The sequence below is a fragment of the Geotrypetes seraphini genome, chromosome 16, assembly GCF_902459505.1.
Source record: "Geotrypetes seraphini chromosome 16, aGeoSer1.1, whole genome shotgun sequence".
NCBI lineage: Eukaryota > Metazoa > Chordata > Amphibia > Gymnophiona > Dermophiidae > Geotrypetes > Geotrypetes seraphini.
Window position 1 is genome coordinate 11,008,466 of NC_047099.1, and position 17,329 is coordinate 11,025,794.

A 17,329-nucleotide genomic window follows, 5' to 3' on the forward strand; every position below is an offset into this window, starting at 1 on the left:
CAGAATGTTTAACCACCCTCCCCCTTGTAGCTCCTCCAAGCAGGCTTTCAGACTACAAGTCCCAGCATGCAACAGAGACAACCCCTTCCCCACCCCATCAAAAAAAATCATTTGCCAACAGTACTTTCCCCTTCCCTGTCACATGATAAAGGAAGTTCCTTTTCTGGTCCTTACAAACACTCCCCTATGCGCCACCCGTTCTCCTCCACTAGCCAATCACAATCAGGCCTCTTGTTTTCACTCTGACAATGAAGAGTTTATCCCGCCTCCTAGCCAACCATAAAGAAGGGCTTCTGTCAGGCGCCGAGGTGCCACGCCCACTCTTACTACCCAATCATAGAAGACTATCGACACAGTTCCGTATCACGTGCACAGGATGACCGGCTTTTTCACCAATCACTATTGGATTCGTCAGCGGGGGCGCGGCACGGAAAGAGAGCGCAGCCGCAGTGAGCCAGAAACAGGGCCGACGGCCGACGGCCATGGCAAACGGAGAGCGCTCGCCGCTGCTGTCGGATCTCGCCGGCGGCGGTGGCTGCGGCTGTGACGCGACAGGACCGAGTACGCCAGGGTCCGGCCTGCTGCCGCCACCGCCCTTGCCTGCTTCTGGCGTTCCCGTGGGGCTGGGAGCCGCGATCACAGGGCAGGGTGAGTAGCGAGGTGACGTCAAAGTAAATTATTCATAACGTTGACGCTCTCTACCTGTCCAGCCTATGCTAACGAGGGGGCGGGCCTCGAACCTCGACGCGCTGTAGCCAATGCATGGGCAGCTGGTGACAATGGGAGCAGGGAGGCGACCAATCAGCGCGTGGGTGCGGGGGCGTGGCATTAAACAATAATATTTATCACATATGTTACATATGTAATATTACATGTTTGAATACATAATAATTACGTTGTTTTATTTCCTTAATTACAAATACATTATTTTGCATTGTATTATAGTTTACAAATGGGGTATTTTTACTTCATCTCCACTTTAGGCTAATTAGATTTTTCTTTGAGAGAGGCAATGAAGGACACATGAATTTAAGGGCTACATGATTTGGGGGATGGATGATGGAAAAGTCATTTTGGAGGAGGAGTCAAGAAACTGCAGGGAGGAGCACTGATTTGGGGATAAAGCAAGTCTTCTTCTTGACTCACTTTTCAGGATTCACACAGCCAGTTAGGTTTTCAGTACATCCACAATGAGTATGCATAAGAAAAATTTGCATGCATAATCTCCATTGTATACAAATCTGTCATGTGTATTCATTGTGGATACCCAGATAACCAGTCTAAGTTGAGAAGTATTACAGGGGTGCCCAACCTTGCCCTCACCTGGTCAGGTTTTCAGGATTTCCTAAATGAATAAGCATGAGATCTATTTGCATGCAATGGAAGCAGTGCATGCAAATAGATTGCATGCAAATTCACTGGGGAAATCCTGAAAACCCAACTGGATTGTGGCCCTCGAGGATCAATGTAAGACAACCCTGCATTAGGATAAGGTGATTGAGAAGTACTGCTTTTCTGGTGAGGGGGGGGGGGGGCAGTACTAGAGGAAAAATGGGGAGGGGGATAAAATGATGTGGGAAATCAAATATTTTGTTTTAGTGATGGGGGAAAGATTCTTTTAGGAAAGCTGCCTATTTCTTCATTGTGTGACTCTACATCTGTCTTGCTCCCACATATTGGCATAAAGGGGCCACTGTTTCTTTCTTTCAGGGTTCCCTCCGTTCCCAGATGGTCCGCCTTCAGTGCTTCCAGGAGAGGACCCGCCTCTATATTCACCTATGGCCAGTCCAGATAGTGGCAGCACGCCCATGATTACATGCCGTGTCTGTCAGTCTCTCATCAACGTGGAGGGGAAGATGCACCAGCACGTGGTGAAGTGTGGGGTGTGCAACGAAGCCACAGTGAGCAGCCCTCTAAAACACGGACATCACATGCAGGGACTCCCTTCAGCTGTCATCATGGAGACATCATGCAGAGGTGCCCCTTTGACCCTTGTGACAAAGATGTCACATACAGGGGCACCCCTCCATCTCTAATTTGGGAGAGGTCACCCAGGAGTTGTCCTGTTGCTCTTGGTAGAGGAGATGCCACACAAGGGTTTCTCTTCAGTTCTCTTAGCTTACTCCCTTGCTTGCTCTGGAGATTTAACTTTTAGCTAGGACCCATTTTGCCAGCCTCTATCCTAGCTTTTTCCTTTATCCAGCACAGCTTCTCTTTAAGATCAGGATCTGACTCTCAACATTCGATGATCAAGATCCAAAGCTGAGTGTTTCATAGTCCCTTTTCCCTTCTGTGTACAGGGATTATCCCTGGGTTCCCTCCACTAGTCCCTTCCTCCACAGGTAAGCTCTGGGACATACTTTGCCTCTCAGTGTGATTTCCTAAGTAGTTTCTCTGAGGAACCCCCAAACTAAGTTAGGGGCATATGAATCTTGAAATATAGGGTGGAAGTGGTAGTATTTAGCTTCAGGTGATACCTTACTTTTCTATCCCCTGCAGCCCATCAAGAACGCTCCCCCAGGTAAAAAATATGTGCGTTGTCCCTGCAACTGCCTATTGATCTGTAAAGTGACATCTCAAAGGATAGCCTGCCCGCGGCCTTACTGGTGAGTTACTGGGAAGAACTGGGAACTGACTACATCTGCAGTGGTCAGATGGTTAGCACAGAAGTAGGGAAACAGACAGCAGAGTAATGCACAATACTTAGGACTCTAATTATTCTTTTTCTCTCCCCACAGTAAACGAATCATTAATCTGGGGCCCGTGCAAGCTAGCCCACAGAGAACCGAACCACAGCCGTATGGAGTCAGAGTCATCTGTGGACACTGCACAAACACCTTCCTGGTATGTGCTTGGACAGGTCACTAAGTGTCTCTTGCTTTCTTCTAAACATTCCCCACTAAAACGGAATTTGAAGCCTTAAGAGAGGTCTTTAATCAATTAACCCTGCATTCTAACAGAGGCCATGCAGCAGTGAGGGATAGGAACCCTTGAGGGATGGTCAGAGTTTTAGCAGAGGTTGCAGATTATGACTTTTCATTTGGGATGTAAAATGCTTGGAGGCCCAGAGGAGAGAAGAGAAATCCTCTACCCTATGTCCAGCCCAGTCGTATAAACTGCAGAAACATCAGTTATGAATCTGGCCATCAAATTCTGTATGCATGTTTATGTGTTCTAGACAGAGAAATGTATTAACCCCAGGGGCAGGCGTTTGTTTCACTGAAGTATGGTGCCATGTGGAGTTCTTTACATATATTTGTTTATTTATGTAATAAAGTCTTTCATCTAGTAATATTTCTCTTGGTGGAAGTCAGCTGTCCAGCCCTGCTCCTTTTCTACACTATAAAATGCTTGCAGACAGGCTTTTATATTTTGTTTTCTTTGCCTTTTGTTTTTGTGATTATTTTATTTTCAATAAACTTTATTACATTTTTAATAAATATGGCATAACAAAACCAATTAAATGCAAACACATTTATGAATATACATCTATGTAAATATACTCCAGTTAGAGAATGACACGGTGACAGAATTCTTCACCATTCCCGCGGATAACCGCAGTAAACCATCCCCATTTCATACTCCGATTCTTCCCTCTCTCCTTAAAGAATGACAAGGGGATGGTTTAGTGCGGTTATCCGCGGGAATGGTGAAGAATTCTGTCACCGTGTCATTCTCTAACTGGAGTATATTTACATAGATGTATATTCATAAATGTGTTTGCATTTAATTGGTGTAGAAGGACAGGTTAAGATAAACACTAAAGAATGACAGTCTCTGGTATCCAGAGCAGATATTGTGATGTCATAATGCCTCATTCCACCAATGCCTAAGAGCCAATCTCATCAGTGATGTCACAAAGGGTTCAGTATCCTAGACTTGGCTCACATAAGAATCAGAGTCTGAATGGGCACAGCCACTGACCCTTAAGCCTTGCACTGAAGAATGTTGGTGTTGAAGGACTGAGGTTGAGATAGACACTAAAGAATGACCCAGGTCACAAGTACCTGGCAGAGACTCAGAGTAGCAACATTCCAGAATTGAGATTGTGATGTCATAATGCCTAAGAGCCAACCTCCTCAGTGATGTCACAATAGCTTGAATGTCTTATACTTGGCTTACATAAGGTCATAAGATTTAGAGAATGGCAGTTGTCCCCGTCTCACCATCCCCCTGTCATTCTTTAAGGAGAGAGGGAAGAATCAGAGTATGCCTGAGCACAGCCACTGACCCCAAGCCTTTCATTGAAGAATACTGGTATAGAAGGAATGAGGTTGAGATAGACACTAAAGAATGACATGGGATGGTTTCCCGTGGCTATCCGTGGGGACAGGAACGGTGATGAATTCTGTCACCGTATCATTCTCTACTCCAGATTATAATCATTGTATATTTCCTTACTCAAATTTAAATGAGCTCATCTGTTAGGGTAAAAGGTAATGGATTTGACACACCTCCTTTCTGTGGTCCAGCTAAAATGGTTTACATTTATTACATGCTGCTACTTTCCTTCTTGCAACAATGTACACTTCCCCCTCCCCATTTGCGATTTCGGCACTCATGATTTCATATATTAGCGATTTTTGGGGGAGGGGGGAACCATAGTTTAGCCTTCCCCTGGCCTTACCTGGTGGTCTAGCGGGCTTTCGGGGCAGGAGCGATCTTCCTATGCTCCTGCCCCGTGTAGATCGCCAATAGGAAATGGCTGCCGTGAGCTCCCGTCGTAGTCTCGAGAGACTACGGGAACTCACGGCAGTCATTTCCTATTGGCGATCTGCACGGGGCAGGAGCGTAAGAAGATCGCTCCTGTCCCGAAAGCCTGCTAGACCACCAGGTAAGGCCAGGATGCCGGGGGGGAAGGCGGGAGGGAGGTGAAGTGGGTCAGAGCCGGCCGAGAAGATATTTGCGGTTTTTCTTAATTCGTGGTCCGGCTCTGCCCTTATTCCCCCGTGAATGAGGGAGAAATGTAACCTTCCTCTACTATGACTTGTAACTTTTTCCCTTCTTGTAGCAGTGTAACCTTTCACTACAATGTGATGAAACTACTTTCCCATGTTGCTGCATGGATCTCTTATCTTGTAAATCGCGTAGAACCCGTACTGGATAAGTGTGATTAAGAAATCCTGATTAGATTAGACATGCAGGTACTTTTTCTGTCCCTATTGGACTCACAATCTAAGGGGTCTGCTCACCAAACAGCAGTAAAAAAAATAGCCTTAGGGTGCCCTAAGGCCATTTTTTACGGCTGGGGTAAAATGGCTGATTTTCCTATTTTTCGTATTAATGGCCATGTGTTAATTTTGCCATTAGCACGCGAGCTCCTACCATGACCTGTTTTCTAGGCAGTAGAGACTCGTGTGTTAAAACGGCACTAATTGATTAGTTTGCGACAATGCCCCCTCTCTACTCTTGACCTGCCCCAGCACTAAAAATATATATTTTAGTTTTTAGCACATGGGTAGCGCGCACGCATTTTCAGACTACTGCAGGATGTCTCAGCGCACCCTGCAGTAAGCCATTAATGCTTACTGCAGCTTTAGAAAGAGCCCATAAGTATTTGGGCAATAGAGGGTTAAGTGACTTGTCCAGAGTCACATGGGCTGCAGTGGGAATCAAACCCTGTTCTCATCCCACTGCTGTAACCATTAGGGCTACTCCTTCATTCCTTTTCAAATAAAATAGCAAACTTTTATTTATTTATACTGCTCTTCCAGGAGAGCTCAGAATGATTTACATGAAATTATTCAGGTACTCGAGCATTTTTCCCTTCTTTCCCGGTTGGCTCACTATCTAATGTACTTGGGGCAATGGGGGAATTAAGTAACTGCCCAGGGTTACAAGGAACAGCATGGGATTTGAACCCACAAACTCAGAGTGCTGAGGCTGTAGCTTTAATCACTGCGCCACTCTAGAACTCAAAATGTAGTAAAAGTGAGCCAAGTCTAGGACAATCAAGCCATTGTGACATCACTGATGAGGTTGGCTCTTATTGGTGGAATGAGGCATTATGATGTCACAATCCCAGCTCTGGTTATCAGAGGCTGAAACTTTTCACACTATTTATTTATTCAATTTTCTATACTGTTCTCCCAGGGGAGCTCAGAACATTATGCTGATTTTTAAAAAGGGCTCCAGGGGAGATCCGGGAAATTACAGACCGGTAAGCCTGACTTCGGTGCTGAGCAAAATGGTAGAAATGATTATAAAAAATAAAATTGTGGAACACGTAGACAAACATGATTTAATAATTTTCCTGGGGCAAAGGGGGGATTAAGTGACTTGCCCAGGGTCGTAAGGAGCAGTATGGGTTTGAGCCCACAACTCCAGAGTGCTGGGGCTGTAGCTTTAACCACAGCATCACTACTACGGTACTATCATTTCTATAGAGCTATTAGACCTACACAGTGCTGTACACATTACTTGTGGGTACTTTCTCTGCTCCTAGTGCGCTCACAGTCTAAGCTGTGGAAGCGGCTTTGTAAAAGGGGCTCTAAATTTTTGTACCAAGGGCAATGGATGGTTGCGCGACTTGCCCTGGGTCCCAGCTGCAGTCCGCCAGCATCTTAGTTGGTTGTACTAACCATTAGGCTACTCCTCCTGCTTAAAAGAATCGTGCCAATTATTTTGCTAGAAAGAATCGTCTACCTCGGTAGTTCTTAAACCTGTTCTGGGGGACCCCCAACCAGTCGGGTTTTCAAGATCTCCCTAATGAAAATGCATGAGGCAGATTTGCATGCCTTTCCCCTCTATTAGATGCAAATCTGTCTCATGCATATTCATTTTGTACCCCACTAATCTTCTGTAAACCGCATAGAACTTAACGGTATTGCGGTATATAAACTGTTATTATTATTATTATTATCTTGAAAACCCGACTGGCTGGGAACCCCGACTGGCTGCTCCATCTTTATTTGTGCTCTCTTCCTATAGGGACATATAGTTATACATAATATTAATATCTGGAATACAGGTTGGTATAATTGAACAGGGATTCTCTCTTACAAATGATTAGTAGTAGAAAGTAAATTCTTTTTGGTCTAATTTCCAAGTTGAAAATACCGATAAAGGGAAGAACCAATAAGTCTCTCAGTATCTTTTTTGGTTTCTACCATTTAATTAGAAAATAACATGGAGAATAATAGTACAGGAATTTCCTGATCTTTCCAAAACCATCCTACACAGGTGTGGGGGGAGTGTGTGGCACAGTGGTTAAATCCACACTGCTCCTTGTGACCCTGGGCAAGTCACTTAATCCCCCCATTGTCCCTAGTATATTAGATAGATTGTAAGCCCACCAGGACAGAGAGGGAAAAATGCTTGAGTACCTGAATAAATTCATGTAAACCGTTCTGAGCTCTCCTAGGAGAATGATATAGAAAATTGAATAAATAGTATGAAAAGTTTTAGCCTCTGCTAACCAGAGCTGGTATTGTGACATCATAACGCCTCATTCCACCAATGCCTAAGAGCCAGCCTCATCAGTGATGTCACAATGGCTTGATTGCCCTATACTTGGGCACCATGTTGGTGGGGGCGCTGGCCTCTTCCTATTCCTCCCCTCCACACACGTGCCCCCCTTACCTCTAGTTGAAGTTGTTTGTGGCAGTCAACAACATGCTCTTTGTGACCCCATCAGCTCTTCTCTTGATGTCACTTCCAGGTGCCGCACATAGGAAGTGACATCAGAGGGAGAGCAGACAGGCTCACGAGGAGCACATTGTTGACAGCTGCGAGCAACATCAACTAGAGGTGGAAGGGAAGGGGAGCACGCACAGCAGGTGGGATCAGGGAAGGAGCAGGGGGGCTGGCGGGAGCAGGGAGGGCGGAGACAAGGGCAACGGAGGGGCACCTCTCACTCTCGCTACGCCACTGCATACCGTACCTTAAGCTAGACCTGCAAATTGAAGCTGAAACATTACGAGCCAACAGATCAAACCCGGCAGTTTGCCAGCTGAGGGTGCGGTGGGAAAGTTTCCGGCTCACTGTGGCTGATGTTTTTCATTTTGTTTTTCCTATCTTTCCTCTTCCCATCCCTTTGCCCTCTTCCAACACCTGCTTAGTGGACAGAGTTCACAGCCCGGACCCTAGCCCGATGTCCTCACTGTAGGAAGGTGTAAGTGACACTTTTGGTATGTATGTTGAAGGGGCTCGTTCCCATGTTAGTGCTCTTCCTTTTTGTGAGGGAAGGAGATAATCTGCCAGAGGCCCGACAGCCCAGCATGCTGCCACCAGGGGATTCCAAGAGCTGGGTTCTAATCCCAGGCCCTGCACTTCAAGCTGGGAGTGCTGCAGAAGTTAGATACAAGTTCCTTTTCTGGCTCAACCTTGAAGTAGTGCAGTGGTTGATGACTTGGGGTCTGTTCTTGGATCTGGTTCTTGCTCCTTGGACTGGAGAGAATGGGAACGGGGAGGGTACAGATGTAGGAGATTATAGCTCTGACACCCCCATTTGAGGCAGGAGCCCTGTAGACAACAGAATCAGCTTTGCAAATCTGGATTCTTGATTAGCTGTCTTTCTTGTCACTTTCAGCTCTTCCATTGGACGGCGATATCCCCGGACGAAGTGCCTCTGTTACTTTTTATTAGGATTATTCTTTGCGCTTGCCGCGGCTGGGCTGGCAGTGAGTATTCAAGTGTCTTTCCTCTTAACGCCTGTTGGCCTGCAAAGATTTATTTAAAAAGTTTCCCTTTCTGTAGTACGGAGAACCAGAGCCATTTATTCAGAATCAAGCAGTGGCCATGACTGGAAGAAGGTGCCGCATTTTGTTTATAAGCACCATAAATATTGAGGGGGTGGAAGGGGGGAGTTGTGTCCTCCAGGGATTCTTTGTAGCTCAATGCTTTCACAGCTTAGTTGCAGCCCTAGAAGATGTTATGTGCTCTAGGGTAGAGAATGACACGGTGACAGAATTCATCCCCGTGTCATCCTTTAAGGAGAGAGGGAAGAATCAAAGTCTGAATGGGCACCACCATTGACCCTTAAGCCTTGCATTGAAGAATGTTGGTGTAGAAGGATTGAGGTTGAGATAGACACTAAAGAAGGACCCGGGATGGTTTCCCATGGTTATCTGTAGGGACAGGGACAAATTCTGTCCCCGTGTCATTCTCTGAAGGTCCATCAAGCCCAGGATCCTATTTCCATCAGTGGCTAACCCAGCTCACAGGTACCTGGCAGAGACTGAAATAGTAGCAACATTCCAGAGCTGAGATTGTGATGTCTTAATGCCTCATTCCACCAATGCCTAAGAGCCAAACTCATCAGTGATGTCACAATGGCTTGATTGCCCTATACTTGGCTCATTTAAGAACATAAGAATTGCCATGGAGAATGACATGGGGCAGTTGTCCCCATCCCCATGCTTAACTGCGGGAAACTATCCTCCTGTCATCCTTTAAGGAGAGAGGGAAGAATCAGAGCATGAATGGGCCCAGCCACTGACCCTCAAGCCTTGCATTAAAAAATGCTGGTGTACAAGGACTGAGGTGGAGATAGACTAAAGAATGACACGGGATGGTTTCCCACGGTAATCCACAGGTACGGGGACAAATTCTGTCACTCATGCTCTACTCTAAGGGAGACTTTGTTGGGTGCTGGATCTTAGGCAGTGTAGGTTCATAGATGGGATTGCATCCAGGTGATGGTGTATCCAGTGGTGTAGTAAAAGGAGGGGACGATCCTCCCTGGGCGCTGTCTTGGGGGCACCAGCACCTGTCCTCCTCTCCACACACCCCCTCGCCCCCCACTACCACGTGCGCTTCCCTTCCCTGTACCTATTTAACAATCGCAATCCCATCCTGCTGCTCACACCAGCATCGGCTCCTCCTGGACCCGCATCACTTCCTGGACCTGCACCTGGGAAGTGACATCAGAGGAAGATACAGGTTAGGGTTGCTGCTTGTGTGGGTAGGGGTGGAGAAGAGGGCGGGGGAGGGGTGCCACTGCCCCAGGTGCCTCTAACACTCGCTATGTCACCGATGGTGTCTGTCCTGTATTTGATAGCTCTGAGAAGAGCTGACAATGGCCGAAGGTTATATTGCGCTGACCAGTCAGCTATTTGGGCCCAGATTCTCTAAATAGTGCCGGTAGGTACCCAAACTCAGGAAAATAATGCAGTTGAAATGACATTTTTAACACCTAAAAATCGGTGCTGGACTCACACCTTTGTAGGCGCTTTAGCTCACCTACCGCTACTGTGGGCATGGCTAATGCTAGAAGTAGTGTTAGGCAGCCTAGAGCCCCTATGGAAGCGCGATTCACATCAACGGCACCGGTTACAGAATCTGGCCCTCGATGCTCACATTGATAATGCCATGGTTCTTACTCGGTGCCTCGTTCCCCTTCTCTGGGCCATATTGTGATGTCCTCACTAGAGAATGACACAGGGAGAAATTTTTCCATGTCCTGGCCCTGCAAGTTTTGTCGCTGTTCTTATCCCTGCCCCATTCCTGTAAGTTCTGCCTTAACTGCACAAGCCTCGGACACTTATGATTTTAAAGTGTTTCAGGTAGTGCAGATGAGGTCGGAGCTTGCAGGAATGGGGCAGGGGCAGGAAAAGATCTGGGTAAGATGGGACGGGAAAATGATTTCCCACAGGGACGGGGAAGAATTTGTCCCCGTGTCATACTCTAGTTCTCACCAGGAGTGTGTGGCGAAGTGATTGAAGCTACAGCCTCAGCACCTTAGGGTTGTGGGTTCAAACCCTGTGCTGGTCCCTGTGACCCTGGGCAAGTCACTCAGTCCTCTATAGCCCCAGGTACATTAGATAGATTGTGAGCCCACTGGGACAGATAGGGAAAATGCTTGAGTGCCAGATTGTAGAACCGCTTAGATAACCTTAATAGGCGATATATAAAAACCTAATAAACTTGTATTACTGGTACTCAGTCACTGCATTCCTACAAAATGACACAATTGTCACAGGATAATGTGTTCATATGTAGTGAAATCACAATGTGAGATCTTAAATCTTCTATACTGTATCCACTTTTGCTTTTGGCTGCATTGAACAAGCTGACGCTGATTCTGTTACAGGTTGGCACATGGAAATATGCAAAGAAATATGGCGGCATCTATGCCACATGGGCATTGGTCATCCTGGTGGCTGTGGTCGCAATGAGCCGCGCTGTTTACTGGGCATGCATGAGAGTCAGTCAACCGCTCCGGGGCTTCTGAGCACATCCTTCTTCGTGCACATCTCGATGAAGAAACAGACAGAAACTCAGCACTTTTCAAATCCAGAGCATCTCCTGAGCCTTTAAGTCCTTCACTGCTTCGTAGCAAGGAACAAGAGAACCTCAGCATTGCATCTCCCCCTCCCCAGCTAGAGCAGCTCCTGAGCCCGTTCCTCAGGGAGGAATGAGACTCTCGGAATCACAGCCCCCTGTAATCCTCTAAGCTTACATTTCCTCTAGCATCCTGCAGCAAGGAACGAGCAAGAGAACCTCAGCATCCCATCCCCATCCAGAGGTACTCACGAACCTATTTGCTTCTCCTGAACTTCATCCCTGCTCCAGCATCCCAGTAAAGAACAATGTGATACTCAAAAGCCCTCTGCAGAACATCTTTAATCCCGTTCCTCCTCTACCATCTCCCAATGAGGTGGGAGCAAGAGAACCTCAAAAGCACAGAGCCTCCCTGGAGCCCATGCCTCAGTAAGGAATAAGGGACAGAACTTCAGAATCCCAGCCTACCTTTCCGTGAGGAAGGAGAGGTAAAAACATAGCTCTCCCTCAAAGCCCAGCCTTGGTGAATAAAGGACAAAATCAAAGCCAATTTCCCCACCACTTATCCGCTGCCTGCCTATAGCAAGAAACAGAAGAATCGCAGCATATTAGCTGTTTCTCCTACGCAACCCTGCACCCCTTTCTGGAAAAGGAAGGAAGAAAAACGGGATGGGCTATTTCTCTTCCTTTTATCCCTTCCATAGGACATGCCTTCCAACGGATCCTGTAGCTGGAAGCGACTTGGGATTTTATGTGGCTGAATTTTTATTGTTTACAGAAGAAGGGAGCTGGCTGAATGTGGAAGAGGGCAGGATACTGCCCTGCTTAATAAGGTGTGTAAGAAATAAGGTATTGCAGATACAACTTAAACCCTCTGCAATGGATTTTGCCATGTAGGATGGCATATGCTGCTAGTGCCCTCTAGAGGCAGTAAAAGGTCCACCAGTCCATTCTGCTCACTGTTTTGAAATAATGTGACTTTTGTTTAGAGAATTCCCAGGAAACAAGCGAAGAAAAAACCCCACACATGCAAGAAAGGAACAGTCAAGCCTCTAACTTGATCTTTAAATCTAGAATGAGCATGTGTGATAACTGGGGTTGTTTTGGTTTTTTTTTTAATATGTATATGTATACACACACATACTGTATTCCTGAGCTACCTTTCCCCCTTTTGGAAGTGCTGAGAGAGTACCGGCAAGAAATTTGGGTTTGTAAACTAGGTTGAACTCGGGCGCGGGACGGCTTGGTGGATACTGGGATAGAAACGCAGCAGCAAGAACTTCCCTGTGACTGTTAACCTAAAACCCTTTATTTCCTCTGGCCTCTTGTTAAAAAGTGGTATCTCTGAGCTGTGACTGTGTTTTGGACCAGTGCTGTAAATTTTGATGTTTTCCTGCTGGTAGCGGAGTATGGACATTGCAACTGCTTTTAGAAAGAGTCATCCCCATGCGTTCAGAGAAAAAAGGGACACATTAAACAAAAAGCCCTTTTTTTAAACCACATCCTTGGAGGAAGGGTGCCTAATGTGACTCACTTAGGAACTCGGAGAGTAGAAGGCAGAGCAGATGATTAGTCCTGAGGGACCAGGCCACAGAAAGCAGTAATGGCAGAAAAGGCTCTTAAACTCATATCACAAAACATCTGAAGTACAGTCCAGTGCAGTATGGCTGCTGTGCTCAAATAAAAAGGTACAATCTTGCCCCAAGTACAACGTGAGGCAAAGAGCTCAGACTAATTATTTTAAATACATGTAAACAAGCACAGGTGGGACCTTCATCCCACGTGTAATTCTTAGGTTGTACGGATGCAACCTTTTATGCTTTATACAATTGATCAGTAAGAAGCAGAGACTGAGAAAAAAAAGAATGTGAACCTGGTCAAAGCCTAGCAGACTCCCCCCTCCCTACAGTAATGTAACCAGGCCAGTGGGAGGTAGCCTGCACTCAGCCAGTAAAGGGCTAGATTCACTAAGGCCACGGATCCGATGTGATCCATGGCCAGGGGGCTGATTCACGAAGCACCCTCATGCAAATGAGGGCAATTGGAATCACGCCCCCAACCGACCGCACGGATCACTCTCCAGCAATCCCGACACATGCGTAGACCATCGCCTTTGCCTGTAGCTGGTCTGCGCATGTGCTGGCCCTCCGTGCCCGGCAGAGCTGGAACTTTTTAAAAAACACTTTTTAATACTTCGCGAGCCAGTGCGGGGAAGGGCAGGCACGTCGGGGCGGCGAGAGGAGATTTGAGGCGAGAGCAGGGTGATGAGTCAGGGTGGCAAGAGAGATTCGGGACAGAGAGCAGGGTGGCAAGTCAGGGCAGCAAGAGGAGAATCCAGGCAGAGAGCAGGAGACGCAGTCGGAAAGCACGTGAGCGACTGTTCCCAGCAGTTGCTTCTGTTGTTGATCGGCCAGGCCAGTCGGTGTTCCAGATTTCTTTAGTGAATCGCTGCCTGCCTACATTTGCATGCGCGGATTGGATTGGAGGTTGCTCGGCCCCAAGATTAGTGAATCGGGTCGGGGAACAATTGGGTAACAAAAGTGGTTGGGACACGATCGGTGTCCTTAATGAATCTAGTCCATAGTTCACTTTTCAGCTGGGCCACAGGAGCGAGCAGCAGCTCCTACCATCCAGAGCAAGAAAAATGGCAGCAGGATGGGAAGACTTTTTGTATATTAGCAACTTTGCCCTCCCTCTCCCCCAAGCATCCATCCCCACACTATTCTTTCTGCCTCTCCCTAGCTGAATGCCAGAAATCCATGCCATTGGTACTGGCTCTAAAAGCAAATTTAAGAGTCACAGGCCAACACTTCTTACATCTTAGTATGCAGGAGGGGCAGCATGCCACTTTTGAATTTGCTCATAGTATGGTCCCCAGTGTTGCAAAGCTCCGAGCTGTAGCAAAAACTTGACTACTGGCCAGGGTTGACTTTTTTTTTTTTTTTACCGGGGGGAAGGGGGTGCTGCATGACCAACCAAATTAGAATGCATTCCTCTTTCATTGCCACCCACCCGTGCACTCCTCCTGTGGTAGTACCCCCCTCCCCCCAAGTACAAGTACGCAGGAGGTTCACTTTAGCACTGCAAATGGCCCTACTTTTTCTGCCATCGCTGCAGTCAGAGGCCTGATGATCACCCAAGCAGATCAAATGCACAACTTTGGCTGCCCCCAGCCAAAACTCTTGTCTTTCCTATCCTAGCTTGCTGGGAACTGCCTCAGGATGCAGTGGTCAGTGCACAGATAAAGTCTGTTGCACCACATCCATCAGGGACCCCCAGTAACGGAGGAAGGAGGTCAGGCCCCGCCCTTTTTTAAAAATCAGACTGTTTTAGGCCCCTCAGACTGTTTCTAAAAGGCAGTTGTGTTCCCCTAGTTCGGCCTCTTTTGAAAGTAGCAGTTGCACTGGACAGTCACTCAGGCAAAATCTCTTGGGTTTTCTGCAGTTGCACTGCTCCAGATTGGCAGCTCACTACATACCTGTATCCCGGCAGCAACCACCAATCCCTGGTCCAACCCCATCCTGCAGCCACTGAACCCGTTTCCATTTGGCTCCGGTAAGTATTTGGCTTCCGAACCTCCTCCCCGCAGCCTAACTGCACAATCTAACCAAATCAATTAACTTGAAAAAGGATCAAAGTGCTTGCCCTGTATGTAAAAGCTGTATTCCGTCAATCAAGAACTGACATGTAAATATTCTTTTAATTTGTTCATGCTCCCTGTGCTTCTCTGGCCTCTGCAAGAATGCAGAGAAATAGTTGATTTTTTTTTTTTATTTTGGAGCGATGATTTTTTAAAATGTCTTTGTGATTATATGATTTTCCTGTTAATTTGGATGTATATTTGCTGATATATTTTTAATCCTTCCATATCTGTAAGGTAGCCATGATATAGCTGCAAATAAATTTAAATTGTACAAGAAGCATCACTTATTTAAAGGTTTGTGTCAGAGCAATCCCCAGTAGCCCTGCTTGAATTTCAGGCCAGGAACTGAATGTTTCAAAGGGTAAAGCCAGCAGCAATACTAATAATATGCTTGTTTCATGAATCAAATCGACTAAGAAAATTAGATCAGTTATTTAACAGATATCTCCTTTTCATTTTCAATTTAAACCTCATTTGAGGAGGTGTTATCCAGATTTTTGAAGCTCTTGGTTAGTTGTTTGGTTGTTCTGAATTTTAAATAATTCATAGGAGGGCACTGCCATGCTGTCATTAGAAATCCCCCTGCCCACCCTGTGCAACTGTCATACCAGTAACAGGTTCAGCATGACCACAGCAAAGATGTGGAAGAGTAGTTCTCCAGCAGCGCCCTTGAAGGTATCGCTCTGATGATGCAGGACTACTGTCTATACTTGACTATAAGTCATAGAAACATAGAAGATGACGGCAGAAAAGGGCTACAGCCCATCAAGTCTGCCCACTCTGCTTACCCACCCCCTGTCTTTGCCCTAATGACCCAATTTCCTTATCTTGACCCTCGTAGGGATCCCACATGTGTAAGTTGAGGCTCGTTTTAGAACTAAAAAAAATAGACAAAAATTCTGTAAGTCAAGTCTAAGTTAAGGCTCCTCTCCAGCCCTCCCTCCCTCACTTGGGCCAGCACCTCACTCCCTTGCTCCCTCTCTCTCCTTCCCCTCCCGCCACCAGCATAAGCATTCAGGGTCTCAACTGTCGACCTCTTCACTGTGTACCTTCAAAAGTATCTTGTATAGAGCCTTGGAGTGCAGTGTTTCTCCTAGGCTACCAGCAGCCTGCTCCAGAGCACACTCTTTCTTGTTCCACCCCTGCAGAAGCAGGAAGTAGAGTCAGAGGGTACAGGGAGAAAAATCAGAGTGCTCCAGAGCAGGCCACAGTCAGCTTAGGAGAATCGTGGTTCTGCCACGGTTCCATAGAAGATACTTTTGAAGGTACATAGTGAGAGAGAACGGGGTGGGGATTGAGATGCTGAACCCACAGGTCGACAAAGAAGAGATGTAGGATTTTGCTACTGATGGGGTTGAGGGGTGCTTAATTTTTTTAGACACATAGATAAGATAACCATTTTTTAAAAAGCACTACTTATATGGCTAGACTATTGAACTCAATTAGAAAAATCTTCTGAAACATTCAAAGATCAATCATCAATATACAGTCCTTGCTTCAGGGCAAATAAATTTTCTTCGTGTATATATTTTTATCATCAAATATTCTTCCACAGATCTTCATATATTCTTATCAAATTTACTTCAGTCATAATTTATATAAATACTATCAACATATATAAATGTTAATAGTGAAGGAATAACCTCAGCGGCTACACCTGAACTTATTATTTCATAAGAACATAAGAATTGCCATTGCTGAATCAGACCAGTGGTCCATCGGGCCCAGCAGTCCGCTCACACGGCGGCCCTTAGGTCAAAGACCGGTGCCTTAATTGAGACTAGCCTTACCTGCATATGTTCTGGTTCAGCAGGAACTTGTCTAACTTTGTCTTGAATCCCTAGAGGGTGATTTTCCCCTATAACAGCCTCCGGAATAGCATTTCTATCACTCTCTGGGTGAAGAAGAACTTCCTTAAGTTTGTATGGAATAGATCCCCTTTTAACTTTAGAGAGTGCCCTCTCATTCTCTCTATCTTGGAGAGGGTGAACAACCTGTAAGTCTACTAAGTCTATTCCCTTTATTATCTTGAATGTTTCTATCATGTCCCCTCTCAGTCTCCTCTTTTCAAGGGAGAAGAGGCCCAGTTTCTCTAATCTCTCACAGTACGGCAACTCCTCCAACCCCTTAACCATTTTAGTCGCTCTTCTCTGTACCCTTTCAAATAGTACTGTGTCCTTCATTAACTGTGACCAGTGCTGGACACAGTATTCCAGGTGAGGGCGTACCATGGCCCGGTACAGCGGCACGATAACCTTCTCCGATCTATTCGTGATCCCCTTTTTAATCATTCCCAGCATTCTGTTCGCCCTTTTCGCCGCACATTGCGCGGACAACTTCATTGACTTGTCAACCAGTACTCCCAAGTCTCTTTCCTGAGGGGTCTCTCCATGTACTGCACCGAACATCCTGTATTCGTGTATAAGATTTTTGTTACCGACATGCATCACCTTACACTTTTCC

The 17,329-nt window shown here is 46.3% G+C and overlaps 1 protein-coding gene across 2 annotated transcripts; it reads left to right on the forward strand.

The window, feature by feature from the left end:
- Window positions 1–393: 393 nt before the first annotated feature.
- PIP4P1 (phosphatidylinositol-4,5-bisphosphate 4-phosphatase 1) lies at window positions 394–15,137 on the forward strand. Of its 2 annotated transcripts, XR_004537273.1 has the most exons (8): window positions 394–648; window positions 1,711–1,901; window positions 2,500–2,606; window positions 2,739–2,844; window positions 8,061–8,113; window positions 8,531–8,621; window positions 11,033–12,056; window positions 14,668–15,137. XR_004537273.1 is itself a non-coding variant. In XM_033925010.1 (7 exons), the coding sequence occupies exons 1-7, from the start codon at window positions 483–485 to the stop codon at window positions 11,171–11,173; spliced, it is 855 nt and encodes a 284-aa protein (XP_033780901.1). In that variant the 5' UTR covers window positions 394–482; the 3' UTR covers window positions 11,174–15,137. The 2 variants fall into 2 exon arrangements, 1 of the variants encoding a protein (XP_033780901.1); XM_033925010.1 differs by having other exon boundaries at window positions 11,033–15,137.
- Window positions 15,138–17,329: the final 2,192 nt, after the last annotated feature.

Coding starts and splice junctions, on each gene's coding strand:
- PIP4P1 (XM_033925010.1), top strand. CDS start 483: ATGGCAAACGGAGAGCGCTCGCCGCTGCTGTCGGATCTCGCCGGCGGC. Junction 2,845..8,060: donor ACTGCACAAACACCTTCCTG/GTATGTGCTTGG, acceptor ACACCTGCTTAG/TGGACAGAGTTCACAGCCCG. Junction 8,114..8,530: donor TGTCCTCACTGTAGGAAGGT/GTAAGTGACACT, acceptor TGTCACTTTCAG/CTCTTCCATTGGACGGCGAT.